The sequence below is a fragment of the Buteo buteo genome, chromosome 4, assembly GCF_964188355.1.
Source record: "Buteo buteo chromosome 4, bButBut1.hap1.1, whole genome shotgun sequence".
In the NCBI taxonomy this organism is placed as follows: Eukaryota; Metazoa; Chordata; class Aves; order Accipitriformes; family Accipitridae; genus Buteo; species Buteo buteo.
Window position 1 is genome coordinate 14733430 of NC_134174.1, and position 25977 is coordinate 14759406.

Consider the following 25977-nt stretch of genomic DNA (forward strand, 5'->3'; position numbering starts at 1 on the left):
TCTGCCAACATCTGATCATAGCAACTGGATTTTGTTTTGAATGTTTGGACTCTGTAGGATTAGGTTTAAAAATACTGATGTAATGTCAAGAGATAACCCATTTACCTTCTGATTCAAGAGTTGAGCCCTCTATATTTGTGGTTTTTTCCTCCTTTGTGTACCAGTGGAAAAGCTAAGTTTTTTCTTCTGCTGTCACACGCTTGATCTTAGAAGGACATGGCAGAAGGGAAACATGTGGTCTTCGTTAGACCACAGAATAATGTTGTGTAAGTGGAATACCTCAGGGATAATATGTAAGTTATTTTCTGTTGTTTAATGCATAAATGATGTTCTTTGTACAAAGTCACACAGATTAATAATTTGGAATGTATTGTGCTGTTATACTTACGTTGTTAGAGCACAATTCATTTAAAAAAAATGGTTCTGGTATCATAAACAAAGTGGATCATGAGAATTATGGTGAGGCCTCAAATATTTTAGACTTGATATGACTGTTAAGTCAAAAAGCTCCTGTGTATTATCTAGAGAGAAAAAGAACTGCCATAGAAAATGTAAACCAATGTGGTTGAATGGTAAAGTGTGAGAAGTTTCTTGCAGGAGGTTGATCTTGTGCAAGATAAATATTTTAACTAGATCTAACAAAAAGTTTTTTGTTTTTTTAAGATGAAAATTGTATTATTAGGGCAAGGTAAACTTCTTAACTGCAATTAAATTAAAGCAAAATTTCTTCAAATAAGGAATGTGTTTTCATATAATAAAGCTGTGCTGGTGGGGTGATAATGAAGAAAATCTGATGAATCTAAGAAATGGCCGAAACTCTTTCAAAGCTTTTACAGTGTGTTATCACTAGAAGAATAGAGTGTGCCCGAACAAAATTGGAGGTCCTCTGCTGTTGAGATGAAGGTATGGTAGATGAGCTACTTTGCCCAATAGAGCTGATCATTGAACTTTAGACCAGCAGTTTTTATATAGTGCCTTTTAACTATATGACCCTGAAATTAACTGGACAAACCAGTGTCGTCTTTCTAACTTTCAAATTCATGTACTGCTTGAAGAAAGATTTTCTTAAACAGTAAATTGTGTATAATCTGCTTGGATTGTAGGAAGACTTCTTCTCTAGCACCCTTCTTTCCACTCCTCCTGGCCAATTATTGAAATGAAATGCACCTATGAAAACAGCTTCTTTAGAAGGCTGTGGGTGACAGATTGTCAGAGTTCTGAAAGAATAATGACTTGAAATAGGTGGGTACTTGAAGAAATTGGAAGGTACCATATTATGAGAGCAGATAGTATTTTATGACTCATCTAAAATACCAAGCTTGAAAGGATAAGCAGTCACTTTTAAGATGGATAAGGAAGAAAGTTCCTCAGTGGTTACATTATTTTCTGTTCTGAACTTTCCAATTTTTGTAGTATAATCCAATAAAAATACTGGGAATATTTTAGTGTGTCTTGACAATACTTCTGATTGTGACATGACAGAAAATATTTTCCTTCATCCCAAATCTGACATCACTGTAATGTTCATCACTGGATGGCCTGTAAGGTCACAGTTCTGTTAATAAGTGGGCACATAGTGAATTTATCCTCGGTCTCCCCCAGCCCCTGTCACAGGAATTCATTGAGGATGACTACTCATAAATAATGAGCTATGTTTGTTTGAATTAACTTGGCTGTGTAGCTATTGTGACCCGGTGGCTGCCTCCATTCTTCCATACTTAACTATAGGCAGGGGAAAAGCATTGGAGGGTTCTGTGCATGTGTGCGTGGTGAAGACCTGAAATCTTAAGGTGGTAAAAAAATAATGAGGTAGTATTACAATCATATTCTGCTTCCTTTTAGATGAAACAACTTCTGTTTAATGCTGTTTGGCAAAATAAATTTGAGTTCCTCAAGTCTCTGATTTTATTCAGTATAGATTAATCTCTTTTTGAGTGAATTCTGACTAAGGCTTAAAAATGTGTTTCAATAGCTTGTAGTAGGGTAAGAAGTTCTATCTTGGCTCTGCTCCCTCCCCACCTTTGTTTTTTTCTTCTTAAGAGTTGTGATGTATTTGCTTGGTCAGAGATGATGGCATTAATTGGGCCATGCATTAGCAAATTAGTTTTCTCTCTATATATAGCTCTAAAAACATATACATAGCTCTCTTCTTTGTCTGCATTGTTTAAAAAAAAAAAGGCCCAAATTTCACTTGATTCTCAGATTTGGTAAGCGTATCTTTCTGTGTTCACAATGAAGGTCACTTGAATATATGATAATTGGTTAACCTCAGTTCTATGTAAGTTTGCAGATGTTATAGCCTGTGAGGCCGCTAAGGCAGGTTCTTCACTTCCATTAGTGTCCCGGCCATTTTTTCTACCTGGTCAGAAGTGTTCAAAGATAAAGTTCAGTTAAGAAAAACCACACCACCACCAAAAGCAATTTTAAGTGCGAGAAACTTCTAAGTGAGGACCTCGTTCCCAGGTAGTTGTGTCCAGTATGTCTTTTAGACCTACTTTGAAACACACTAAAACTGTTCTTTAGAATTATCTAATAACAAGCATAAAATAAAATCTCTATTATGCTAATGATTTGTTAGCATAGGTGGAACTGCAGTTGCTAGTGGAAGAACCCTTTAACCTGTGATAGCTGATTTACTTGGACTAAAAAAGTTGATGGTTTCTTTTCAGTTATTGGGTAGAAATTAATAGAAATTTTTTACTTTTTCAGAAGAAGAGAACTAAATGGTAAGCTGATGTTTCCTGTAAGTTGTAGATGAGGCCATTCAAGGTTCTACCCTATGAATAAACTATATGGTGGCAGAATGAGTGCTCACTTAAACTGTAAGAGGGGCTTGGGGTTTCTCCTATGCCATCTACTAAAAATATTCTATACCTGCTTTTGTTTAACAGGTTTTTCTTGCTGCTTATTCTTGAAAACATTGTGTTTTCCTTAATTTTATGCATAGCTAGTGATACAGTTTGACATTTGTGGTATGTGATAAGAAAATGCTCAGTGTTTAAATAAAACAAGATATCCCAACAGCTAGTTGGCCTGATTGCTTTCCAGTGCATTGTATTTTGTGCCTTGTGTACTGTGACCAAAACACAACTTCTGCTGTCTAGTGCGAAAATGAACTGTAGATGGTTTAGGCGCTTAAGAGCATGCCAGGATGTTTGATGTTAATTGCCAGACTTCAGTAGTGAGATAAAATTGAAGAAGACTTGGTGCCAGTTCGTACCTTAGAGAAGTCCTGTAGATGCCACTTCCTCATCCTGAAGATACCAACTTTATCAATAAAAGGAGCAAATTCAGATTTAAGTCCACAATGGTTTTCTGAAGTCCTTTTTATAAGTACCTCATTTTTCACTAGAGGCTTGTTAGTTGTTTCTTGGCAATCTAGTGTTTGGCAAGGATGAGCGTGTTTAAAATATGTTGATCTCAAAACTGTTGGGCTTTTGTAGACTTCAAGTAAGACACTACATTTTGTCAGATGGCAGAAGTGTATTTATTAGGCACTGTATATGCTTCATTGCAAAGTGGTCTATGTCCTTGCAATTTTGACATTTTAGAAGGAGTTTGCAATTATTCATTATGCAAGGATTGAAGATGGGGGTATTTTGCTTCAATTACCTAGTCACTTGTGGAAAACCTTGTCTATATTAGGCTATAAAAATGCATTAGTTTACTAATCTGTGAATAGAGATAGCTGAGGTGCTATGTACATCTCCTCTCGTGTACTTGGTTGGGTGTTCTGCCCTACTTGGTAAGAGGAGTGGGAGACTAGTAACTGGCATACAGATAGGATTGTTGTATTCACTTGTGCGAGTCAAGCAGATTGTAGCTTTTCTCTTCAATTAAAAACTACTACTGATTCTTGTTAGTTTACTACTTTAAAAAAAAATCACTTCTAAAAGTGGCACCTTGGGTATAATATCTTCTGCTGGTGATCTATTACAATGAGATGGAAATTATTTCATATCATTATTGTGAATCATTAGAATGATTTTGGTTTTAAAAAAATACTGAATGGAAGTTATGACATTGTTTCTTTTGACATCCTTAGTTTGTATTGTGGACATTGAAAGTTGTTTGGTTTTTTTTTTAAAGTGCAAAGCAGAAGTGAACAATGCTCTCTAAGAAATACTTGAAAAATTCTGTAACCAGGTTTCTATTGAAAGGTACAGCAGCTGGGCTCTGACAGTGCAGAGCAGTAAGCAGATGTACTTCACATTCAGTAAGTTTGCCGTAAAGTGAATCTTTGTCACTTCACTGAATGTGATGAATTATTTTTTTTTAATCATCAATTTAAATGGTAATATTGTTGTCGGTTTGTAATATAAGTTCAGGCCTTAAGATCATCACAGTCTTAAAATAAGTGTATTTGACGTTAACTTTTAAAGAAGATTGTTTTCCTTTTGCTTGTGTAAAATAAAAAAATCATTGTGACAGATAAAAGTGATTTTTTTTTTTTTTTTTTTTTAAATACATGATGTAAAATTGCCTGGTTTTAAAATGAATTGACTCTGTCTTCTGCTTTTTCTTGTTTTGTTTTTTTTTTTTTTTTTTTTTTTTTAACAGGGTTTGTGGATGCACTTAGATGTTTGCAATGAGCACTGTGGCTGGCATGCCCCAGTGTTTTGGATACCAATGCATAGGACTCCGTAGTAATCGAATTTATCAGAAACGAACGTCATGAGCATAGTGATCCCATTGGGGGTTGACACAGCAGATACTTCTTATTTGGAAATGGCTGCAGGCTCAGAGTAAGTATGTGAACATAAGTTGTAAGTTTTCTTATCTTTTTGTTTTTATTATTCTTTCCCTAGTAAGTACTTTTTGAATTCAGCTAGAGAGGACTTAGGAGTCTCTTTAGTTTATTGAATTTTTAATTACTTAAATTAATAACTGTCACTTTATTCTTAAGTGAGTTTTTTCATCGTCAGGGAGAGCAAAAGAGAGAAGCTAAACTGTTCTACAGATGCATATTTTTCTTGCTTATCAGACTGAGAAGTACAGATGTTGCCTGGTTTGCTTTTCATGCTTAAAATATTTTGTCATTTCTGTTTCTTTTTAACTATATGTAAAAAAATAGTTTTGATTTCCCATTTTAGAAAGGTAAATTCATTTGATGTGGTAAATTGCAAGAAAGTGGCAGTAATTAGACAAGGGTGTGCCTTTATGAAAGTTGAAGGCCTGTCTTAATTGTCTCATACCATGTCTTCACGAAGTTATTTTATATTGAAAAGCTAGTAGAAATTCACTTGTTAATCATTCGTTTCAGTTAGTAACTGTGTATAAAGGATTACAAAGAGCCAATGAAATCCTGAATTCAAGAAACTCTTCCTTTGCATGAAATAAGCATAGTGAATTTCTGGGGTTTGGGGTGGGGGCTTGCTTTGGAGTTTTTTTTGGGGGGGGGGGGTTGTGGTTTTTTGGTTTGTTTTGGGAGGGGGTTGTTTGGGGGGTTTTGTGGGGGTGTGGGGTTTTTTTCATGTGTAGTTTTGTGTTTGGTGTTTTGTTTGGGGTTTTTGGTTTGTTTTTTTTTTCCCCTTTAGTGGTATCTGAATCTGTAGAGTATTGATAGGCTAGAGTATGGGTCTTGTTGATCTCTGACTGGAGATTTTTGCTGTCAAACATCTTTCCATGTGTGTAGTATCGACCTGGCTATTGAATGTTATGAGAGGAGAAATAGCATTTTGGACAACTTGGTTCTTTGAGAGGTAAAAGACCAAGGTGGTCTTTCAACTTTTACCAGTGTACATAGGTATATCATCCTGTTGAGCTCTGTATATTTCAGAATAGTACCTGGATTTTTTTTTCCTCTGTTTTTTTCTGTTGCTTTTGCATTAGTAGAATATATGACAGGTGAGTTTTTTGGGAAGAGATGGGTGTCAAAAGATACTAAACTTTGAAGATCAGGAGAGTTTGTATAAGCCACAGTGAATCTTGTATACTTCTTTGCATATACATATGGGAAAAAAACCCCAGTTCAGTTCTTAGATCTAATAAAAAATGTTAAATTCATCATTTATATCAAATTGGGTTTTGGTTTGGTTTTTTTAACCACTTGAGGTGCTGTTACTCTTTGCCTTTCTCTGAGCCTTTCTGTAGCAATGTTAAAGACTTTCCCTATCTTTGGTTACCACAAAAATCCATTTGCTTGTTTTAGATATTGAAACAATGGATTAGACTTACTTTACATACATGCTTGAAATCTTTTGTAAATCAAAAATAAATTTCATAAAGTGGTCCTTCATTTAACAGGTGCATTGAATAAATAACATGAATTTAAATAGCTTACACGCAGTCTTTGCTTGAGAGTGTGTGCTAAGTAACGTTACTCTTTTTAAGAAGCAAATGGCTTTCCTTCCAAACTTTGAAAGTTACACACTGTGAGCAGAACTCTTCAACAGCTTTTTAAAGGAAAGTTTATTTTCTGTGCTTTCAGGTATATATGAGGGTATTCTACCTCTGCACCATTTATCTGAAGAAAACCAAGAATTTGCGATTTGAAGCTTTTTGTCACATTAAATTTTTTAAGTTGTTTTGTTGAACTCTCATATCATGAACACTAGTTTCCTTGGTGCAGAAAATTTAACGTGAGTCACCCACTCGCAGCTCTTTTCATTGTATTTTCCTGTGGTTTTCTTTTATGTTTAGAGAAGGTCATGGTTCCCAAGGTTGCTGACATTCCTTGCAGATGCAGCATGCTATGCTGAAATTAAAATAAATAAATATAGTTGTCAATATAAACAAGATAGAGTTCACAGTGTGTTATTTGCTTGATGCTGTGGCATAGCGAACCAGTTAGGAACTGCTTTTCTTCAGATGTTAAGTGACTGTTACCAGTTAGATTAATTCTTGTCATCCCTGCCATACTTATGCTGAAAAACGTGTAGCTACATGATTGGCTTAAGCCTATTTAAAAGCCATGCCACTGTCAAAAGAAGTGTGACACAAAGGTGTGTCCCTAACCTACCTGCTTATACAGTTGTAAACCTTTTCTGTTGCCATCTATGTGACTTACATGTTGTTTGTACATTTTCTTCCAGAGAATAGCGTGTTGGATATAGATTGTATTGATAGCGGTCATAGATTGTCTTTGACCAAGTTCTGGGGTTTTCCTGAAAGGGAGGAGTTGGAATTTCTTCACTGTGACTGGCAGGTCTGGTATTGCTTCATCAGTTGCTGAAGTGTGAACAAACGCAAGAATGGGGGAATGGCAAGCCTAATTACGTAGAAGGAGCCCAGAAAAAACTTCTAGCTTAGTGCAATCTTTTAGTGCTGAGAGATTTTTCCCTATGTGTCAAACTAAGGGATAAGCCTATTAAAAAGATGGATAGTTCACGTGATTACATAGTTTCACATATTATTTTAGTAATTGTAGCAAATAGCTATGTGGAGAACAACTCTTACTAAAAGGTTTGAACGTCTTAAAAAATTGGGTGAAATAGTCTGTCTCTTATCTTACTCGTACCTAAGTGGGCTCTCCAGTGGTGGATTGATCTTCGTAGTGCCATAGTAGTCAGAACACATATATAGTTTGCCTTTGTTTGTAAAAGGCTTACTAAAGATGAATATGTATGACTTCTTACTGTTAAAGACCTTGTAATAGTAAGCAGAGCCAGCCGCTTTTGAAGGTTTAGAATGCGCTTCCTGACTTAAGGGAGCGTTAGTCTAGGTTAGAGCATGAGCATAAGCTACACATTGGGAAATGCCATGGATGGTACTGCTCTCCTGTTTTTTTTTAATACCTGTCTGTGTTTTTTAGAGCGAAGGCCTATATAATGAACCTAACAACCACAGTATATGGATCATTGTATTGAGGTCAATATCCAGGAGAAAAGATTATGAACATTGTTGTAGTCTTAAATAAATGAAAACCTACCCTCCTATAACTGTTGTTGAAATAGGGATTTTTAAATTTTTTTTTTTTCTTAAAGTATTTTAAGACAATGGGAAGCTTGCCATTTCCCTACAGATGGTATCGGGCCAGCCTATACTTGTAGGGCCTGCTATGAGATGCTTAGGTAGCAGAACCTACCCTGTGGTAGGGAAGTAGTGCTCAGTTCTTTGTTGTCTAGGTAATGAAGCCTATCAGATGTGTTTGGTTAGATGAAGTGTTTTGAAATAGAAAATCCTGTTTTTCATACAAAATATTTTACATTCCTTTGTCTGAGCTGACTTTCAGCCAGATACTGCTGAGGCGTGCTGGTGCAAAGGGAAGACAGACCTGAACTCTTGAAAATTAGACCTATCAAACTGGTATATGGCAGATGGATGCTGCTGAAGCATGCTTGGAAGCAAGAGGTTTCATTTGGAGTTTTGACAAATGTTTTCAGGAAGCTACTATTAGCTACAATTTTCATAGCCTAAAGCTTGGATACCCACCTGCCTTTGAAAATTTTATTTTTAGTGAGATTTTCTTTCCCATTTGTATACCTACATTTTTATAGAAGTGATTGGTGGCCCTAAATTCTAAGACTGATTGTATATTGGGTGTTAGTCAAAAAACACTCCCCCCTTTTTAATTACAGGGTCAGAAACAAAACAGTATTTAAAAGGATTGGGGTGGGGGAGATGGGATTTCTTAAAGATGAATTGACTATTGCTTAGAATGGTTGATAATTGATTCCCTTAATACAGGTTAACTATAAGCTTGTAGGGATTGAGTTTTTCTGAACTATCTGATCTCCTGTGTTGCTTATTTAATTTCTTACTAATGCCATCTGCTGGCAACATGCAGAATTTTTCAGTTTGCATTGTACTTTTGAGTATGAACAGTAGGAAATGACCCAGAACATGAGAGTTGTTTCACTTGCAGAATGAAAAATATTTGACGGGTTTTTAAAAGTATGGGTATCTTTGCTTTTTTTATTCATTTGAGAAAAAACTATGTTCTTGTTTTCAAGATACAGGAGTGTCTTAAATCATTGCAGACCAAGAGCATGGGGGAAGCTTTTTTTGTGGTGCTTTTTATTTTGTTCCTTGTGAATATTTTGCACAGTTTTGAATTGCTAACTGCAACACTTAACAAATATGTATGACATTTTAGCAAAATGTCACGGTCAGTTTATCGTGGTAATATTTGTTTATTTTAGGGCATAATATCAGGATTTTGGTCTAACTTCAAATATGCTATATTGTAATACAAGCATTTCAGTTTTGATGAAAACTAAAAATACCATGAATACCTCCCTTAGACACTAAGGCTGTAATAGTTTGAGGTGAAGCTAGAAAATATGGTATGCTTAGAAGACTGACAAGCTTAGTACCTCAATCTGTTACAGAACTGGCTTATGTTCAAAAACACAAGCAAGGAAAACCTCACAGTGTTCTTTCAGATCTGAATGCTTACCCTTTTTCTTCCTGAAAACTTGATTTTTGGGATGCCCATAAGAATGCCAATGGTGAGATAAGGGTGGGTGTCTATAATACAATAGCTAGTGCCTTGCCACTTGAGCCCTGCTACTTGAGCAAAAAAAAAATTTTTTAAATTGATTTTTAAATTAAGTGGTACCGCATGCTGTAGTTGGCTGTACAACTACATATTTTACCAAGAGGCATTCCTTCACAAAACTCTCAAATTCCAAGATCCCTATTTGAGAAGAAGGCCTTGACCTTTGGACAAATGATAGTATAGAGGGTGTGTTTTCTGTTTAAGGTCAGGGTCATGCATGTGGTGGACAGAATAGTGGCAACAAGAAATTTGGTGAAGGACATATTAAAGTGTTGGTAGACCTGTCTGCCAAAGTTAGAAGGTAGTATGTAGTTCTGTGGAGAGATGATACTCATTCTGTACTGTTCATGGGATGAATGTCACTTTTCTGTTGACTGTAAAGGATGATGATTAATTTCTAGCTTCAGTGAATGCTACACCACTTCCTTTCCGTATTTCCTAGTCTCCTCTACACTGTTGCCCACCCCAGTCTAGCATTTGAATGGATAAATGGAACAGTAAGAGTTACATTCAAAGTTCTGGTGGGCATCTGTTATAATTTAAAGAAGTATCTGTGGCCCCCCTGATGGATAAGCATTTGAAAAAAGCTTTGCTGAAAGCTGATTCTGCTCTAATTTTGTATTAAAACTTCTTTAATATGGAGATTTAATTGCTTTTTGTCTCACTGAAATTTCTCCCACCCTTTTTCTGGCTTTCCTTGCTCACGTAAAGCTGTGCTTTTTCCTTTTTAACCCTGTACTCTGAATCTGTTTTGAGTATTAAAACAGTTGGGGATAAATGCATTTGTTTTCTGTATTTTATTTTTGGAAGCTTAATGCTTTTGCTTCCCACAACTGTTACGCCTTTAAATATTAAACTTGGTTCTCTTAAGTGGTTTATAAATTGCTAGAGTAGGTAGAATTGGATTTAGGGAGTAGCCTGTATTGTCTTGCCTTGTACTTTGCAAGAGATTTAGAATACCTTTTTAATTCTTGTAGTCAGTTGATTAAACACGCATGACCGCTCTTTTTAGGACATTGCCATTCTGGTATCTTTCACTGAATGCTCCCATGTTGAAGTAGCTGGTATTCAGGTCGTGGTAATATTTATTTTTAATGAAGGAAACTCTCCTAAATTAATTGCGGCATTGCTGAAGGGTGGGTTGTACCTGAATTTCCCACCTCCCATATCAGTGCGTCTTCCTGCTCTGAAAACTTGAGTATTTTCCATATACTGAAGCAAACAAGACCTAGGTTGAGCATTGAACGCGTAGTGGCTAAGAGTAACTGTGCTACTGCTTGTCCCATTCAGTAAGTGTTGCAGAATAGCAGTAGAAGCAATACAGTTGTCAAGGCCCTCTTGAACTGGAGAAAGGTAAGTTAATTTCTGTCCTAGCCATGATGGATGGATAGTCAATGCCTCATTCATTGACATTTTGATTGGCTAGATCATTAGAAGAGTTAACTGGATGACATTAATGGTATATGATTACTGCACAAATGCATTATGTCAGTGAATAGGTAAAGGCAAATCTGTTGGAAAGGCACAGCTTTTCCAAGTTTCGTCTGGTTTTGTCATGGCTTTGATGAACCTGGCAAATTCTGAGCTGCTTCTAGAAGATGATTCCAACAAACTCTGAACAATGTTTTCAAGTGCATAAGTGGTGTAAGAGTAAATGAGGATTTTTCTGGGTTTATGAGGTAATGAAGGGCAAGTGTTGTCAGAATTGGTTTTTGTCTTATGCTAGTCAGAAGTTGTATTTCTGATGTTAGTACTTCCAATGATTTGTGCACTCATGTGTTTGCTCACCTTAAAAAAATGCAGCTGGTGACTGTTACAGACATAAATGTTTAAAAAAGGGTGTGTTGTCTTTGGACTCTAGAAATTAAAGTCTTCACTCAGTAGTGTTTTTAACTAATGTTTCTTTTTAACCAATTTCATTGTGTAGTAGCATCACTTGGGGAAAAGCTAATAAGAAGAAATGGGCCACAAAAACATTAGTAGGACACTTTCAAGTAGACTTAAAAATACTGCGTGTTGTTCTCAGAAAGCTAATGATTAATTATGTTCTTAGAAGAATGTTGCCAACAAATCTAAGTTGCTGGTGTCCTTTTAAATCAAACTAGTATCACTTCATGGCATAACAAAAAAGCCTCTATTTAATATCTTACTGTCTAAGAAAAAACACTGATACCTTTTAACTTAAGATTCAGGAATACCAACTTTATTTAAAAAAATCAGTTCAAGGAATTATTAAGATACTTGTGATGGGAAATAGACTTCACACATAATAAAACTGAAGTTAGAAAAGTGAACGAGGCTTGATTTGTGATGCAGGTCAAAAGCCACTTCAGTTTTAGATACTGATATTTTGCCTGTCCTTTCAATGCAAAAAAAACCCCAACCCAAAACAAAACAAAAACCCTCAAAACTTTAGGTAACTCTGGGTTTGTTTGAAGTTTGTCCTAGTGTGATTGAATCATATGGTGCAACAAAAAAGCTACATGAGAGTGTATATATAATACTTGCATGCACACATGAACGTAACTTCTGAGGAAAGGTAAAGAAGATATAATTTCTCGTGCTCAAAAAGATCTTCCTATTTTAGTATTCCTTTATCTATCTTTCTCCTTCATGTTGTGGTTTAGTGTGTATAAACCATAGTTTGTATATTAAAGAAGGCACTGCCTTTCACTACAGAACCTTCTCTCGCAAATTTCTGTAATTTTTTTTTCTTTCTATTTAAAGATAAATCGATAAACTGCCTTTTTTAGATAGATTTGCCCTACTTTAGAATTCCTGTTTGTAGAAACAGTCAGTACTCTGCTGCCTTGAGTACAGGTTCATATGGATGGTTGCAGGTGGTGCACTAATGCCACCACTAGATGTCATTGCAGAATTGAGTAGGATTGGTGGTAGTGCAGGGCTTTATCGGTTTGCAACTCTCTGAATTACTGCTTATATCTTCTGCCATAATTAAGCTGAAGTCCTTTCTGAAGCTTCTATTACAGCTCTATGGTCTTGGGCATACAGACTGATGCCTCCCTGACAAAGTGTGTAACACACTTTTCTGTCCCAGATTTGCAGGTTATGTCACGTGATTCGGCATGCACTTTTTTGGGGAAAAATTTTGTAACCCTATAGTAGAGGCATAAATCCTCTGCCACTCTGGAAGCTTCATTTTAAATGAAAGACGGTTGGGTTTCCTTTTGTTTTTTTTCTTGGGGGAGAGAGGGGGGAGTTTGTATGTCCCATCCCCCCCATGCTTCTTTAAACAGGATCAGCAGACAGTTAATTAGGTGTACAACAAGTACCTGTAACTTATTAATATAAATTACATATTAATTGCCTTTCTTCTTCTTCTGTCTTTTGCCTTGCAGACCAGAATCTGTAGAAGCTAGCCCTGTGGTAGTTGAAAAATCGAACAGTTATCCGCACCAGTTGTATACCAGCAGTTCGCATTCACACAGTTACATTGGTTTGCCCTATGCGGTAAGTTTCATGCTAAGTATTCTGTATGAAATAGATTTTATATAATCTGCTATTCTTAACTGGAAAAACTCTTGATTCATGCTTACATTTTTATATCTTACTGGGAGTTGGTTAAGTTGACTAAAGATGGTTGATTAGAAGCAGAATACAGAACATAGTGCACTTATATCTAAAACATATTTGAGAAGGGAGAAAAGAATGTGCAGTGACAGAAACAAAATTTTAAACTGTTACTAAAAAATAAGAAGTCTCTGAAGTTCTTTACAAAATGAATTCTTTGGCTTAAATAACCATCAGTGTATGAATATTTAAGAGCTATAACTTGTCTTTCAACAAAAATCTAGGACCATAACTATGGTGCTCGGCCTCCTCCAACACCTCCAGCTTCTCCTCCTCCATCAGTGCTTATAAGCAAGAATGAAGTAGGCATATTTACCACTCCCAACTTCGATGAAACCTCCAGTGCTACTACCATCAGTACGTCAGAGGATGGAAGCTATGGAACTGATATTACCAGATGCATTTGTGGCTTTACACATGATGATGGATATATGATCTGTTGTGACAAATGCAGGTAATGAATATTAAAATAATTAAAAAGGTAAAAATTGCTTAAAGTGGCACTGAAGGTAAGTGTAACTAAATGGTGTTTTAATTAGGTTGAGTCATAGGAAATTTCCTTCCATGAAAACAGTGTTTGAAGGTTGTATGGCTTTCTAATAGGCAAGGTGGTTGGTTAAGGCCAGTGAGAATTTTATACTTTATTCCAGTCTGTCTTGACTACTTATATTATTTTGTTCATGCCTTTACTTGTGCATTGTTGCTTAATTAGGGTATATCTTTTTTCCTTCTAAAAAGGTATTTTGGTATTTTGTCCAAGTTATTTGTTAGTATGGTGAAATAAAGACCTAGGGATTGGTTCTTAATCTGCATGTACTGAGTAATAAAGCATCTTGGTAAACTATGTGTATGTAAATCAGGTAACTTGCAGGATGCCAAATAATCTGAAAGAAACTTCTTGCATATTGGTTTCTTTGTGCATGATCTTTCTGAAAAGAACTCTTACTGGAGTAACTTACTGGAGAATCTAAAGTTAAATGTTTAAACTTTTGTGTTCATGCTGAAGCACCTACTTGATCATAGTAAGATAAGCGGGTGCTATTAAATACTTGGACTTGGAAAAACAAGCTTAGAAATTTTTAGAGGTGATACACTTAACAAGAGAAGACAAATCTCATATTTCTGGATTTACTCAGTATTAGCTTGTATTTTTACATTCAGTACACTTAACGAACAGTGCTGAATTTATTAGATCGTTTTGTATTTCTAAAATGATTGTTATGGCTAATTAAAACATTGATTTGAGCTCCACTATTCTGTCTGCTTATGTAACAAGCTTGTTATTAATTTTTTATGATCCTTGATTCTGACAACCTTTTCCCTTATTTTGAAACATATTTAGATGTTGTTTCAGCAGTGGAGCTGTAGGCAGTCACCAGTTAGGTAGAGTCTGCTTCTGTTGAAGAAGAGATTCTCTGTGAGAAGTTGGAGAGACTTGTGATAAATCCATAAGTGGGAAGATGATAATGATTTTTGTGTCCCAGTTCCTTATAGCAATGTGTGTGTGAGCATAAACGACTGTCCTAGGTTAGCGTTCAGTCTAGCAAGCAGCCTCTCTTCCCTGACTGGGAAGCAGTTGAAGCTCTTCCTATGCTGCACAACAGTGCTACCAGTTGGGGTGTGTGTGTATAAAAACATGTATTTAGATGTTCTATTAAAGCATAGAAGTAAATGAAAACATATATACATATATATATATATAAAAAATACAAATATTATATATATTTCCAAAAGGAAATGGAATCCTTTTGTTTAAAAACAAAACTTCTGTTACTACGTAAACCATAAGTCTTATTGCTGAGGGTATTTGTCTCTATCTTTTTCTCTGTTGTGATAATTTACCATTTTTTATTTCCAGTGTTAGAGAAAAATTTCCAAGAGGGAAAATGAGTCTAAAGAAGCAGAGAGACACCGGGAGACAGCCACAAGATTGGAATTACAGTGATCAGTGGAATAGAAAATCAGCTAGCAGAGTGGTGGCGAAGACAGTGATTGAGCTCTAGTTTTAGGCAGTATTCAATCTGAGTAAAGATCATGATGAAAAAAAAAAAGCTCTGTCTCTCTCTCTGTGTACATATTATGCACACAATTTTAAGAGTTGTACTTTAAAAGGTGTTTTTTTGTTGTTCTGTTTTTTTTTTAAAGTGTCTGGCAGCACATTGACTGCATGGGGATTGATAGGCAGCATATTCCTGACATATACCTGTGTGAACGTTGTCAACCAAGGTGAGTAGTTTGGTTTGAACTCTAAATAACTAGAATGAGTAGAGAATATAAAATGAGGAGGTACTGGCACAACCAACAGATAAAACACAGACTACATAACTAGAATAGTCAGGATTATGCTAAAGGAGCTACATTTCTGATGCAGATGATCTTAGCAGTCTCCATTTCCTTATTGACAGTGGTCATTGTTTCACCTCACTAGGCGGCAGGGATAAACCCTTGGAACACTTACCAAAATAGCATTTATTCATGGATCCTTTCTCAGGTTGTCTGATGCATAGACAGTCCATTCCGTATTTCATTTCATGGCTGTCACATGTTGAGAACCTTTAACAGCAGTGTTTTCAGGTCAGTTGCCCCACCAGTATTTCTCAGTGGCTTTTGTTTTTATGGCCCCATTCCAATACGCTGCAGTGCTCACTTTGAGGATTTCATGCTCTGGAATGAGTATTTGTATGTCCCTCCTCAAACTCGGTAGTCATATCCCATGACGAGGAGGGCATTTTGTTCTGACTGTGTGGTAGGTACATTATACCTGACTGTTATCGTAGTTGTCTGTGATGTAGAGTATAAAATGCTACCTGTTAGTTAACGTTGCAGGTTTGTTAATTAAGCAGTGAATAAAAGACATGCGTGTTCAGAACATTTTAATTACCAATAAATGATTCTTCTATTTCTGAGAAATATTTGGACCTTTTTGTCACAGAATATTTTGTTTTGTATTGTATTGTGACAATTGTTTTGAACAATCTGCAGAAAAATTGTTTAATGCCTGCCTACCTGTAATCCATGGACCAGCTGTCAATCTTCTGAGCTATCAAGTTTCATTATGTTTTCAAGTGATTTGGATACTTAAATGTGCTTTGCCTTTCAATGGAATGGAACAGTGCACAACTGATGTTTTTCTCAGTACCTAAACATTCAGCTAGTCTACTGTTTGTTCTGTAATAGTGAATGGAAGATGGTAACTGTGAAAAGGTCTGTTTTAATACTTAGATGTATTGATGCGTAAGTGTGAAGAATGGAATAAAATTTATTTTTTAATTTCAGGAGTTTAGATAAAGAAAGGGCAGTGCTGTTGCAACGAAGGAAAAGGGAAAATATGTCAGGTGAGTGAAGCTTAAAAGATTTTTTCCTTAGTAAAGGTTGTAAAACAAGTGTATATCAACTGTATAGATGTAAGAGTGTATATGCGGTTCCTGCAATTTTGATAGCTACCCTTCAGCATCTAAGGTTCGATAAATCAATGCCTTTTACTTGACTATCATTACTAAGATAACATTATATCGGAAGTGTTGCAGTTCCGCATGTTTTATTAAAGGTTGTCACCGCTGCCTTTTTTCTTATCATTGTGGAGTAATTCAGTCTGTTTGAACATTGTTAAAGTTTTATAATAATGAATGTAGCTTTTATAGGAACTAGACTGCTTTGAGTAAGCTACTGAAGATAAGATGGAAAAGGTTCAGGTTTCTTCTGTGATGAAAGTGTTACTAAGTCTACTTTCTTATTGGAAACATTATTTCACAGCTCTGTCTTCTTTTTCTTCATAGTATAGACCACTCATATCCTCATACTAATCTCTTAAAACTGTTCTATTGCAGGTGATGTTCCTGTCTAAGAATTACATAATTGAGATTTAAACCAATCTAGTATGGTTTTGAGAGGGAGTCCTAATTCTGATTTGTTGGCTGTAGATTTGGATTTGTGTATTGGTATGTTATTGGGTTTGTTTTGACAACAAGAAAAATTGCTAAACTTAGGTAATGCAATTATACGGTGTTTTGGGTTGGGTTTTTTTTTCCTTTGATAACTAGATGAGGGTTGTAGTGCAAGTACCTACTTCAGTCTCTATATTTTATAAAATCAGGTGTCCTACCACTTACAGAATTGCAAAACTCAGCTGGCCTAACTTGTCAGGAGTTTTGTCCAGCCATTACCAAAATGTGTCGTGGGTTTCGTGATTGACAGGTGATACTTTCAAGCTCTATTACAAAAGTCATAATTTGGGAGGAAGTCATCCTCCTAAACTTAACATGTTTTACTTTCAAATCATGTCTCTGAAGTACTGGGGTATGTGCAAGTGTGTGTGTGTGTGTGTGTTAAGATTTCTTCAGAAAATACTATGTAGATAAGGTCCTGCTGCCTATTTCATATGCCTTCAGAAGATTCTGAAGTGTGGCTTAATAGTGCTTCTTGGTGCGGTTGATACTTCCTGCTGTCCAGTGCTAAGCTGCCTTAAGTCCCTTAAAGGCATTGATGACTTAAAAAAAAAAAAAAACCCAATCTTTTTTTTGGTCTGTTTTCATTCTAACAAAACCAAACTTACTTTGTGAAGTTCCAGTTGATCTGCTAGATAGTGCAATATTTATTTTAGAATTTAAAATTAATTTTTGCTGATTCTATTAAAATAATAGAACAAGTATGTTTATAATTCATTTGGAGTTAATGAGTTCACTAAATGGTATGATGATACTGTGAGGATGAATTTGAATTTACATACAGGATAGGGGATGTTGATGGTCTGAGCTATTTACGTTATCTCTTAGGATAGTAGCCACACTATCTGATCGTTTACTATAAACTTAAGGGAGGAGAGAGTCAAAATCTTAGCAGGAGTTGAAGCAGTTTTTACCTTTGAAGTTGGTGTTCAGCCCTCCTTAATCCTGATGATCAGTTTTTGTAAATCTGTTCTATGCGTTCAGTAGGAAAAGATACTAAATGGTAAATCTTAAGTATCAAAACAGAGTAAAAACAAAGATGAATTCTAATCCTGTTTAGTCCAAGACTCAGTTGAAGTGCAATATTAATTACTGCAATTTATAATACATAACTTGAAATGAATGTATGCTTTCATCTCTAGTTAATTTTTGTTTAGCCAATACATTTGCTTGGCTAAATGCACTTTTTGTATGTTGACTGATATGACATGGTTCAATCAGACTTAAAGTAATTCTGGGTATGAACTGTCTACCATGAGACATTAGTAAAAATAGCCAATTTTCATAGATGTTTCCAAGTAGGAAAAGCAAAAGTGGCATCAGTTTGAATGTATCTATTCAATGTTTTAAGCCTTCAACAGCAGCAGAATGTTACTTCTAACTTACTTAGTAATAAGTCACGGGTGTTTGATTAAAGGTAAAATTGCATTATTTGGATGTTCTTTGATGACTATACATATATATATATATAGGGCTTTTTTCTTTAGGCTTATGTATAATAGGGCTTTTCATTTAGATATGAGAATACTTTACAGTATAATGGGGTTTATTGTAAAGATTTCTAAAGAGTTGCTGGTTTAGCCACATTGCATCCAAAGCTAAACAGTGGGGAGCAAGTAGTAGATCACTTGGTTTGCCTCAAGGAAAGAGCTTTTAAGTGAACATTTCACATGATAAGAAATTTGGTGAGAGTCTTAAACTTTTATGCATAACAACGTCACCTTTTTCCTGGCAACATTTATAGCCCATTGTTCTGGGGCGTGTGGTTGTATGTGGTGGTGTTGGTTTTGTTGTTCTGGTATAAAAGTGTAGTTCTGGTGTGGCTTACTGTGCATTGGATTGCTTACTATGATTTGGTGGAGCGAGCACCTTTGTTAAGCCCCTACTCAGTTGTATCCTGGATGTTTGTGTTTGGTTTTTTGTTGTTGGGGTGGGGTGGGGATGTTTTGGTTTGGTTTTTGGTTGGTTTGTTTGTTTTTAAAGATACAGTATCTAGATGTGTAGCTTGTTCAACGATATTGCCTCAAGCTGTCTGGTCTTGAAATTGGTGCTGATGAAATCACTTGCTGCTTATGGGGAAATGAGTCTGGGCCCCTAACTTCTTGTGGAATTTGGAGAGTTTGTATCTTGCCTTCCAAGATGCAAAATCTTCCCTTAAGTATGCTTTACTAAGGCTCTTCAAAGTGAAAGCAGGTTATGTAGGTTAGGAAGGAGTGTCTCAAAACAACTTGGTGTAATTATATGTTCTGTTGAGGTAATTATTCTTTACAGTAAGTTAGGGCACAGTGTAGACAACAATGCTGAAATTTTACTTCCCTAAGGAAGACGGTGTTATGTGGGCTTTTGGGGGGGTGAGGAGAGGTGTTTGACTGTGATATAATGATTCTGTAGGCACTAGTATATGGACTACAAACATTGACAATTTCAAGAGGGCCTTAGGTTTTCATTTCTCAACCATTGGTTATTCTGCTATTCATTCTTTGATTAGACATTTCTATGTGTTTTTTTTAATGCTAGTTCAGAAAATAGTCCCAGCAGAGATGTAAACAATATTCAGAAAACGTCATCAGTTCCTAATATATAAAGTATAATTATGTACCTAATAAATTGTTCAAAAGGAAACTCGGGTGGTAAAATTGGATTGCTTACTCTACACAGAAGAATCCTGTTAAGGAATGTTGTGAGCAAGAGAAATCCGGAGTAACCACTAGCTGGAGTTCTTTATTTAGTAAAGAAGGTTTCAAGAATTAGGACTGCTGAGTGCACTGATTAAGGCAATGTCCTTCTGAGCTCAGAAGGAATGTTTTCTTTGCTCTCATATTAAGTATTTGTAAAGTCTGCTTCTATGCAGTTTCAGAAAAAGTCTTGCTTAGTGTGAAGTTTATTTACTGAAGGCAGAGTATTTGGAAAAGCTGCTAAAATCTGAGAAGTCTGTACTTGAGCGCATGTGAACAGCAGTCTCCTATCTATATGCATCATCTCTCTTCCCAGTTCTCCCCATACTTCACAGCCTTTCATCTTGACAGAACTAGGGTAATCCTGTTTCAGGTCAGGAAATTTATTTGTCTGACATAAATGCTGATGTATGCTAAATTTCAGGCTTTGGCTTTTAGGTCTGCGGGTGCACAGCACAGAGAAAAAATATCTTGTCAGTTCGTGTGTGATTTTGTTTTAATGAGTAAAATAGACTTCACTTTTCTCTTCCCTGAGTAGCAGAATGTTATTGTTAGGCAGTTTTGTGGAGAGAAGGCTTTTGGCTAAATTGACATATTTAGCTGAAAAAGGTACTTGACACTGCAAATTGCAGCTGAAATAGTTGATTATGACTTACACATGACTGATTAATAGGGCTTCACAAGAAATGCTGAGCAGTCATTAATTTTAATCCCCTCTAGAATACAGTCATCTGAGAGAATCCTAAAGCCATATTACAAGTAAAAGATATATATAAGTAATGAGTTGACAAATAAATTTTTTTACCATTTTTGTTCTGATTCTAATTTTGCTTATAGTGGAATATGATAATATAATTCCATTCTTTGAATGGAATTAATCTGGTATCTTTTTCTTACCTGGCATTACAAACATCTGTTAATTACCAGCTTCTCATTGGTCATTCATTCTCATGCTGTTGCAACTGTTTGTGAATTTTGCATTTGAGTGCTTGAAGCATTTGTCAGTATGTATTTTTGTTTTTTAAAAGCAGATGTAAAGTAACTAGTGAATGTTCTTTCTACAGTATTTGATTGTTTACGGGATGTTCTTTGTTTTAAAGATGGGGATACCAGCGCAACAGAGAGTGGTGATGAGGTTCCTGTGGAACTGTATACTGCTTTTCAACATGCACCAACTGCAATTACTGTAAATCCTACAAGAGTTACAAAAGTCAATGATAAGAAAAGGAAAAAAAGTGGAGAGAAAGAACAGAACATAGCAAAATGTAAAAAAGTAAGTTAATGTAATTTCTCTTTTTATAACTGTGTTATAAATTACAGCTATGTGACATCTCTTACAAAGAGACACTGGTTTTAATCAGGCTATTGTTACTAATAATATCTTACTATCTGGGTTTAGCTTGAAACGTAATACTCTGTAGTAAATGGTACAGTCCTCCCTGTTTCTCCCCGCCCCCTTGAAGTTAATATGTACTAGCCATGAAAGTTCAATTTTACAATTGAGGCAGAATTTGTAAGGAGGAATCGCATTTACTGGACAACTTGATACAGTTAGAAGTAGAGCAGAGCAAGGTTTGGATACCCAGAGAAGAATTCTGTGTCTGAAAGTCTTCAGTTGTGGCTGTTTAAAGTTCAGAAATGTTTGCTGTCACTTGTCCTGATGTGACTTCATGTCCATTTATTTGAGTTGAAATTGTGTGGAAGTGTGCTGTCAAAGTTAGCCACTAAACTACTTTGGTAAACAGGAAATTGACATTATACTGTTTTGCTACAGGTGTAAACAATATAATACATGTGAAGATAAATAAAATATATGGGAAGAAGTAAAGTACATGGAATTTCCTAAACTAATGAGTTCCTTTCTGCAGTTCAGTTTCACTGCCTTGGATGAGAATTTTGTCCTTTAAAACTTGAAGTCAGAATTAGTTATCAATATCTCTTAGGAAATCTTGAATAAAATGTTTCCTTTTGAATGAATGGTTCTGAATATAAATTTACTACCAGAAATTCATCTGTTACTTCCCAACATTGTGTGAGATGATTTAAAGAATGAGATCTTATTGTAGAATGGCAAACTTCTTTCAAAAGTTAATGTTATAGGACATCTATGACACCTGCTTCTCCCTCCTCTCCTTCCACAAATAGTGTGAAGGATGTGGGCAATTTACAAGTTTACCTGATAAGCATGGAGTGTTCTGTAAGTAACTTTTCAGTTACTTTGTCTTGAATTCTGAAATTCTGGAGTTGTCATGTAATATAGGAAAAAGGTAGGGGTACCTGGACTACTAGCTCTGACATCCAGTTTGCACTTCACTTAGAATGCTGAATTGGTTTTTAAAATACGTTTTGTGAGATGTAACCTGTTGCCTTCTTGATATTTCAATGTAGTTTGTTCTGTTGTCATCGTGTTGCGTGTTTTACTGGGAATGGCCAACATTGAAAAGCTGTTAATTTGTTAATAGATTTTGAATTCCTTAGGAGATTTTGTATTTCCTCCAAAGAATATAAATACCTAATTTTGTTTCAGGCATTTCGAGAAGGATCCAGGAAGTCTTCACGAGTAAAGGTAATGTGATTTTGTTTGGGTTTTGTTTGAAACCTTGACTGTGCATTCCTTAAATAATATGAAGCATTAAGAATGCAATAGGGGCTATACATTAAGCACTAAAATACTCTTGATAACTAATGTACTACGTACGCATCATAGTAATTTTAAATTAAGGTGTGAGCCCTACATCTTTATGTCCTGCAAAGTTAACTGAAATAATATAGTGTGAATTTTTATTCTGAGAATACTTGGCTTTCAAGAGCCAGTGGAGGAATTAAGGCCTGTTTGTGCTATGCAGGGGAGTGAAGTTGAGTGCATGCCTCATTTGAAGTTAGTAGCTCCAGCTTTTCGTAGCTCTAAGCAGCAAAAGAATGAAATGGCTATATTGCATTTGAAGCTAAACTAGTGGTTCTGCTCTGTCATACCTCCATGTATTTATCTGGTGGGACTCTACTCACTAGTGCTGGCATAGTTTAAGGAATTGTGTTGGTATGTCTGCCTTGTAAGACTTAAGTGTTATAGCAGTCTAAATTTTCTGTGAGATAAAAATATGCATGGTGTGAAAACTAGGTATTTCCCATAGTTTATGCATCCTTGGGATATATAAAAACAAGTGGGACACGATTTACATTTCAAATGTATAAGATGTGACTTGTGATTAGTGAAGACAGATTTGGGGAAGAGAATGTGTATTTTGTGCTTTTTGAATATGGTGTTTGTAAGGGTCTATTGTGTTTTTTCATGGTTTTCTTAGCATCAAACCTTTTTTAATGCTGTTTGTGCGTATGGTTCTCTTGAGGCACAAAAGAAATATAAACAGGTAAATTGAATTGCTGAACTACTTGCTGTTTTAATAGAGTCTCTGCTCAGGTGGATAGAAAAGGGAGCGTTGGTTGGCTGCTGCTGTCCTTAAGGAGCATTGGTTGGCTGCAGCCTGGCTGCTGCTTGTGAGGTCTGGAGGTACAGTGGCACTTTTAAAGAAGGTGAAAGGATCTGAAGCACCACAAAAGAAAATTGTTCAGTGAGGAACAGATAAGGGGAGAAAAATTTTCTGTGCAAAGCCTGTAACGTTAAAGTTACAACCTTAATGTAGTAGGTGTAGGATTAGTAAAGTTTAGTAAAAGATACAGCATGACCCTTGAAGTTGGAAGGGGAAAATCATATCTGTGTATTGTAGGATGGAAGCTGGAGTTCTTCATCTTTGCGTATGTTCACAAAAGTTGAATAGGCAGGGAGATCTGACCCTCCAACTCCTGCACTTGTAGATTTGTGATGCAGTGCAGTTGTGGGAGGAAACAATGTCAATCTCCATTGTTGTCCCACTAAAACCTAGCATCCCTGTTGAAGGGGGAATGTATTCCTGAATTTGGGTGGTATTTATGAAATTATACAATTCCTAAAAGGACAAATGTAATGCTACTGAATTCAACTCAATGCTTTTAAGTAATACAGAATTTTATACCGGACTTCCTAAAAAAACAAACCTTAAATCAATGGCATACCTTTGCCCTTCATTTTGTGTCTTGTTGTAGGCTTATTTTTTTTATTTTATTATCTTTTTCTTACCTTGTAATGTCTGGTCACTTACTTCAATTTTTAGGGCTCAGCTCCAGAGATTGATCCTACTGACAGTTCAAACTTTGGATGGGAAACTAAAATCAAGGCATGGATGGATCGTTATGAAGAGGCAAACAACAACCAGTACAGTGAGGGTGTCCAGAGGGAGGCACAAAAAATAGCTCTGAGATTAGGCAATGGAAATGACAAAAAGGAAGTCAGCACCAGCAATCTGATTTTCAAACCTCCAGTAGAGGTAATGAGCAGTGCCATGTTGTGTTACTGCATGCTGGGTTTGTGCCATGACAAAGATATCCGTTTAGATGCCTTTAAAAAAGGTGTGTGGGGGGCGAACTTCACATTCATTTTCTGTATCTTGTCTCACCAGATCTAAGCATAAGAGCTTTTTTGGAATTTGTAATTGATTTTTATACATCCTGTATCACCCCTGGTTATGTTTACACTTGCATATCATAAAAATGGCTAAGGTGTTAGTCTGAGCCTGAACGTTGGATTGTCCTTAGACTGTCTTTTGTGGTGGACACGGTAAACCTTGCTGCTGTTTCTCTGCTCTGTGAGGAATATCAGGAGTGGTTAGAGTAGATAGAAGCATTGAAGTTGGAATCTTTTTTTTCTGCTGTGTGTATCAACATGTTAATTGTCCACATTTTTCTTAAGGTATGGTAAGTGTTCTGGATGTTTAGATACTCAGAATAGAAATTAATTTACTAATTCATGAAGGATGTTTCTGATGGTAGGTAATACTCTGATACTGATTTTCCTTTTTTTTTCTTTACTCTTGTGATCCTGTAATTTCTAGTTTATGCAGAAATTGTGCGATGTCTTTTTCTATCCTTAACATCAGTTACTTATCAGCTTAAAATGAGAGCCATGTAACAGACCTTAGCATTTTGTAGCAGAAATCTCCAGAAGTAGTTACTGTAGCAGATTAATAGAAGCATCTTTGCTTCTTTTCCTCAAAGACCATCATGGCATATGGGACACCCTCCTTAGAGGAATATCCCTGCTTACAGAGCCTTTTGCCTACATAGAGGCTACTTCCTTTTTGATTGGCGATGACAGTTACGAAAGGTGTGAGTTCACTAATTGTCAGGGTATGTATTGGTTTTTAATTAAAAGCCATCCTTCCATCTAAAGATATGAAAATAAATTTGGAAACTCTCTCAGGATTCTCTTTTATTATGATTTTGTTATTTTCCTGTTCTGTTTTTTCTCGAATGAATCATGAACGTCCTTTTATGTCTGCATGTTTTGTTTTGTTTGAAGGAATAGAAGCCTTTTGAAAGTGTTATGCAAAACAATGCAGCAATTCATCCTAGTAGTGGTGAGAGTTAAGTGCACTAAGGGATATAGTACTTGAATTGTGAGAACATGAATATGTTGGTTTTCAACCATGTACTGGAGAACTAGGGCTAACGCATTCCTTGAATCTAAATTCATAACTAGTTGCATTGGTAGGGGAATAGAACGGTTTGATCAAATCAGTCTGGAGGTTTATTTACAAAAAGGAGGGGTTTTTAGGTCATACAGAATTGTTTAGTAGTTGTGAAAGTATAATCTGCTGTTAATAGTAATGGAAAAAATGGTAGAAAATGGTATTTCATAGACTAACTTATGTCTTTATAGAGCTACGTGCAAAAAAACAAGAAAATTTTAAAAGCTGCCAAAGACTTGCCTCCTGATGCACTTATTATTGAATACAGAGGAAAGTTCATGCTGAGAGAACAATTTGAAGCTAATGGATATTTCTTTAAAAGGTTTGTTTATTCCATATGTTTTAATAAGGTAACTGTTAAAATGCTGTTTTCCCAAACTCTTGCCTCAAGTACAAGTGGGTCTTAGTTACCAGCAATGTCTTGCATTTTACTGTTGTCTGATTAAAAATAATTGTAGCTGGAATCCGGTCTCCCCCTTCTTTTCCAGATATCCTTGTACTTGCCTGGTTATAGGATTCCTGCATTCTCAGTTAGGTAGTTGTGCACCTTAAACCAGAGATTGGCAGGTTCTACCATCCTAAACTAATTCAGAAGGTAATGGCAAAGATGTTCTCTTTTGTGAGAGAAATAGATTTTAAGACCATCAGGCTGAGAATGGAATTGGACACAGGTTAACTTGGGACTATTCTGCTGCCAGAGTTCTGTAGTTGGGTTAAGTTACTGAACAATGTGTGGCTGCTTCCTTCCTCCTGTGGATCATTTT

General features: G+C 35.9%; 1 protein-coding gene across 6 annotated transcripts in view; it reads left to right on the top strand.

Annotated features, from left to right (window-relative positions):
• Positions 1-25977, top strand: part of KMT2E (lysine methyltransferase 2E (inactive)) — a 65429-nt gene that overhangs the window by 14384 nt on the left and 25068 nt on the right. For 3 of the 6 annotated variants that reach the window (XM_075024809.1, XM_075024810.1, XM_075024812.1), the window contains 9 exons: positions 4561-4745; positions 12802-12913; positions 13258-13487; positions 15179-15259; positions 16310-16368; positions 20753-20925; positions 22180-22218; positions 23801-24013; positions 25405-25535. In XM_075024809.1, the coding sequence (XP_074880910.1) occupies positions 4675-4745; positions 12802-12913; positions 13258-13487; positions 15179-15259; positions 16310-16368; positions 20753-20925; positions 22180-22218; positions 23801-24013; positions 25405-25535 (1109 nt within the window). In that variant the 5' untranslated portion in view covers positions 4561-4674. Of the gene's footprint in view, positions 1-1103; positions 1243-4560; positions 4746-12801; positions 12914-13257; positions 13488-15172; positions 15260-16309; positions 16369-16860; positions 16972-20752; positions 20926-22179; positions 22219-23800; positions 24014-24063; positions 24873-25404; positions 25536-25977 lie in introns of those variants that run through there. The other 3 variants (XM_075024811.1, XM_075024813.1, XM_075024814.1) reach the window with 3 other exon arrangements.